At 44.5% G+C, this 5,329-nt stretch overlaps 1 protein-coding gene across 1 annotated transcript; it reads right to left on the reverse strand.

The window, feature by feature from the left end:
- Positions 1-1,649: 1,649 nt before the first annotated feature.
- Positions 1,650-2,233, reverse strand: LOC112826525 (thymosin beta-4-like). Its single transcript, XM_073894280.1, has one exon. It carries the CDS (start codon positions 2,162-2,164, stop codon positions 1,964-1,966), a length of 201 nt encoding a protein of 66 aa, XP_073750381.1. The 5' UTR covers positions 2,165-2,233; the 3' UTR covers positions 1,650-1,963.
- Between the last annotated feature and the right edge of the window lie 3,096 nt (positions 2,234-5,329).

Below are 5,329 nucleotides of genomic sequence, written 5' to 3' on the forward strand. Positions count from 1 at the left end.
CATGGTTCCAAAAAAATAAGTATATAAAGCCAAGGAGGCAAGATGTTGTTGATGGAATGGCTAAAATGAACAAGTCAGGAAATGACAGATGTTGGCAGGGATGCGGAGAAAGGGAAACCTTCTTACACTGTTGGTGGGAATGCAAGCTGGTGCAGCCACTCAGGAAGACAGTAAGGAGCTTCCTCAAAAAGTTAAAAATAGAGCTACCCTACAACCCAGCAATTGCACTACTGGGTATTTACCCCAAAGATACAAATGTAGGGATCCAAAGGGGTACGTGCACCCCAATGTTTATAGCAGCAATGTCCACAATAGCCAAACTGTGGAAAGAGCCCAGATGTCCATCAGGAGATGAATGGATAAAGATGTGGTGTGTACACACACACACACACACACACACACACAATGGACTATTACACAGCCATCAAAAAATGAAATCTTGCCATTTACAACGACATGGATGGAACTAGAGAGTATTATGCTAAGCGAAATAAGTCAATCAGAGAAAGGCAATTATCATATGATCTCACTGATATGTGGAATTTAAGAATCAAAACAGAGGATCATAGGGGAAGAGAAGAAAAAAATGAAACAAGATGAAACCGGAGAGGGAAATGAACCATAAGAAACTCTTAATCGTAGGAAACAAACGGAGGGTTGCTGGAGGGGATGGGGGGGTGGCAGGGTGGGGTAACTGGGTGATGGACATTAAGGGGGGCACGTGAGGTAATGAGCGCTGGGTGTTACCTATATAAGACTGATGAATCACTGACCTCTACCTCTGAAACCAATACTATCTTATACATTAATTAAATTAATTTAAATTTTTAAAATGGGGGAAAGGAAAGTGTTGATGTTTGATGAATATGGATGAAGTGTTGTCTGGTGTTCTTTGTGTGATACTTTCTACTTCTCTGGCCTGAAAATTTTCAAAGTAAAATGTAGGGGGAGAAGAAATAGGAAATCATAGAAACAGCAGCGATGCAGACTGAGAATCGTGTGTAAAGGCATCCCTCTCCTCCAGAACAAAGCGGTCATCCTGCAGCGCGCGAGTGAAGGAGACCACACTCCGTGACCACAGGTGGGTACTCTTCTGCCTCCCTGACCACAGCAGAGTGCTGTGTGGATTTATTTTCTTTATTTCTTTCTTCTCTCTCTCTCTCCCTCTGCCTCTCCCCCACCCCTTCGTGCTCATACACTCTCTCAAATAAATAATAAAAATAAATAAAATCTAAAAAGAAAAAAAAAGATCTTACAAGAAAGGGACCTAAATCTCCCTGATTTCCAGTATTTTGTTGTGCTTTCTTTTCTCATTTTTAAAAATATTCACTGTCATACCTAATTTCTTCAGGAAAGCTCTCAAAACTATATAAACCTTGATTCAGGTGGACCTTTATTTTCCTACATACATTTTAGAGTAAGTTTATCGATTCTTCACAACATCAGAGTGCAATAAAATTTTAGTGTTCTTAGGCTTCAGTAAGAGAAAAGGGACTAGGCAAACGGAAGGAAAGCGGACCTCTAGACATATACTTTCAGTTTTAGGTCTTGAGTTACCTGGAAAAAATTATTCTCTACTTGGTAAAATCAATCTCTTAAGCCCCTTGTTCAAGACATGACTGCCGTCAGATATTCTTTTTTTTTTCACATTTTAAACTTTTTATTTGCATATTAAAAAATTGTGCATTCCAATAATTAAAATCATACGAAGAAAAAAATGGCACTCTGATTAAACTGCATTGTACAGCCTGCCAGATACCTTGGGCCAACTTAATGTTACTGGTGGTCCCACCCAGCTTCTTCCTTCACCAGCATACGTTATTTCCCTCCCTGCCAGCCAGACAGGCAGATGGAAAGGAGGCTTGGGGTTCCTGGTCAGTAGTTCAGATTCTTTGATGTGAAAAGGGGCAGCACAGTCATTTAAACTTGATCCAACCTCTTTGCATCTTACAAAGTTAAAGAGCTAAAAGAAGTAAAATAAGAAGGCAATGCTTGTGGAATGTACAGTGCATATCGGCGGCGCGCGCCTCACTGATTCGCCTGCTTGCTTCTCCTGTTCAATCGTTTCTTTTGAAGGTAGTGGATTTTTCTCTTGAGTTTCTGTCTTCTTCAATTTCGACTTATCGAATTTCTCAATCTCAGCCATATCGGGTTTGTCAGACATGGTTGCAGAGGAAGCGGAGCGAGGTGCGCGTTCAAGTGACGTCCGATCTGCTCAGTGGCGGCCGCCGAATCTGCCGTCAGATATTCTTAAGAAGTCACATTGAGGAATAGTGAGATGTTGACACTCGGCAGATAAGGGGAGATAGAGAGGTGTTTTCCATCATCCTACGAATCCCTTAGTGAAACTCGTGATGAACAATAACTGCACTTCTTTTCTGTGTCACTGAAAATTATCTAAAGTCAGGAGGTAGATGTCCCATATCTATTTCTCTGATACTATACTAATATAATCACAAGCCATGATTACAGTTTTATTGCAGGAAATCATAAAATGTATTGTCCGGCCAAATGTGTTTTCACTTTGCCACCCTCATTTAAAGTGGCTTTCAAGCGAATATAATGGACCCATTCTAGGTGGGAAATTGAATGGACGTCTGCTAAAGCAATCAGTGCTGGGATAAATTAACAAAGCAACCTGATCTAGGATTGTGGTGGTAAATAAAAAAGAGTGTTATTGAATTATTTGTCACTTTATTCGATAAGTCCAGTGCACACACAGAAAGAGCCAGATTTACAGATCCGAACCGAATTCTCCGAATAGCCAAGGGCTTTGCCCAGTTCTTCCTACTTTCAAGTTGGCCATTTGCCACAATGAGTAGTGACTCAAACTGCTTGATCTGGCCTTTACCCAGGACGGAAGGACTCAGGCCTTTCTACCTGTAAATAAATAAACAACATCAGGAGTTGTTCTAAGCACTCCCGTTGGCCAAAAAGTCAGGGAAGAGCCTTCATGAGGTCCAGACAAGCATGAGCTGCGCAGGTTCTCTTGATGTTCGATGTTGCCCGAATCTGCCCTGCAAAGCACAGCATGGAGACCCTTTGGGTACATTACCCCTGCGCGTCCCCAGGAGGGTGGGTGGGGCCCAGAGCAGCACCAACTCAGAGGGTTCCATCCCCAACCCAGGCATTGACACAGACACCCTGCAACGTCAGAGGAGGCAGAACCTTGAGCCAGCAACCTGCGTCCTCTCTAGCTCCTAACTGAACTGCAACACGATGGAGAGCGACCACAGCGGGAATGATTACACAGAACAATCACAAACGTGCCAGGCCCCAGTCCCATGCACATACGGTGCACTTTTCCTTCTCTTTACGGTGAAATAGAACACTCATGCAGGAGAGGGCCTCAAACAGAAGCTCGAGATCGCGAGTGGCTAACACAGGCCAAGTTGGGGAGCTCCAGCCGTCCCCGTTCAGAGAACTGTTCTGCTCTGACTCTCACTGATGGCCACCATGTCTGTATTTAGCCCTTCCTTCTGATTCCAAATTCATCTCCAAATTGTTCTTCTTGGCGGATATCAGTTACCTGGCCCAGGTGTCTGACTCTGTTTGTCTATATGGGTCTGGGATCAACTTTTTAAAAATGCATTTGTTTATTCATTTATTTTAGAGAGAGCGAGTGAGCGAGCGTGCAAGCAGGGGGAGGAACAGAGGGAGAGGGAGAAGCAGAGAATTCCAAGCAGACTCCATGGGGGGCGCAGAGCACGCCCAGCGCTCCATCTCACTACTCCAAGATCATGACCTAAGCCAAAACCAAGAGTTGGATGCTCAACCTAGTGAGCCACCCAGGTGCCCCCAACTTTTTTTTTTTAGTCACCTTCCAGACCTCTTTCCTTCTTCATTGGTTAGCACATCACTGGACCTTGCTTACTTTGGGCTGACCCCCACCCCCAACTCATCCCAGTAGCACTGAAGCCTGGTGAGATTACTCCAGAACTGTGTGTAGCGTCTACACCTCCCTGTACAGAGGGAGAAACAATGTGAGTTATGGCGTGCATTGAGTCTGCCTGCTAGCTCACAGGAAACCTCCCTAACTTCCCCTAAGAAACTTTCTGGCTTCTTTAAGAAGATTAAAGATCCCTCAAAGCAAATGTTTATGCTAGTTCAATATTTCGTACCACTGGAAAGCTCCTTCCAAAAAATGAATCCTCCTCTGCAGACTGCTCGTCAAAACCTCATCCCCTCTCCACACAGCTTTCTGAATTAATATGGATTTGAGTAAATTCTAGACAGGATTTTGGATGATAATTTCATAACCATATCATCCTTTGGTGTTAGGACTGCCTTTTCTTGATTATTTTGTAGTGAATCAACTCTCAACCTAGAATCTAAAAACATCAGTTTACATAACATGGAGATGGGTTGGTATTTGATGCTGGTCCCATTGTCAAGCCATGGGCAGCAACACATTATGCGCGAGCGGCTCGGGGACACTGAGGTGAAGAGAGGGAATGACAGGTACACCTAGGTCAACGTCTGCTTCTGTTATGGTCCCCACACCGGGCGGTAAGTGTAAGGAGCAGGGTCCAGTGACGGCAAGAAGTGGGCAGGGGCTTTGGGGGTGGCAGAACTGGGTCGGACTCACACTTACTAGGAGGTGTGATCGAGGGCCAGTTTATGTATGTTTAGCTTTTAAAGAAAATTGTGGTAAAATATAAGTGAACATAAAATGTACCATTGTAGCCATTTTTAAATGTCCTGTTCTGTGGCATTCAGTACTTTTCCATCAGCAATTACTGATCAGTCTTCCCAAACTGAAACTCTGCCCGCTGAACAATAAGTGGCCCACCTCCAGCTCCTGGCAAACACCATTCCTACTTTCTGGCTCGAATTTGACTGCTCTGGTCACTTCTCAGAAGAGAAAATGCACTATATTTGTCCTTGTGGGACTGGCTCACTCCACTGAACCTAACGTCCCCAAGGTTCATCCATGTTGTAGCAGTTGTCTGAGTGTCCTTCCTTTTTAAGGCTGAGTAATATTCCATTGTCTGGATATAACCCATTTTGTTTATCCATTTGGCCAGGTGCCCCGAAGTGCTGGACTTCTCACCTGTGTGGGTCAACTTGCATTTGCAGGAAAATGTGTGTGACCTCTGCAGACAGAGCCGCCGGCCGCCCAGCCTGCAGCAGAGTCCAGGGTGAGAAGACAGGTGCGCCCCCAGGAACGTAGGGAAGCTGATATGTGGCGGGGGTGCCAAAGGGGATGGCCATGTCCCTTTGGGATGAGAAACACATTTTTTAGTAACCTGGGAGAAGACGTCGATTTTTTAAACTGCTAGCTGGGAGGCCCAGAAAATTTTTCTTTTCTAAAACTTGCCAGGTGACA

Source organism: Callorhinus ursinus, unplaced genomic scaffold (genome assembly GCF_003265705.2).
Source record: "Callorhinus ursinus isolate GAN/ISIS: 27379988/994484 unplaced genomic scaffold, GSC_fseal_2.0 scaffold7, whole genome shotgun sequence".
Lineage (NCBI taxonomy): Eukaryota > Metazoa > Chordata > Mammalia > Carnivora > Otariidae > Callorhinus > Callorhinus ursinus.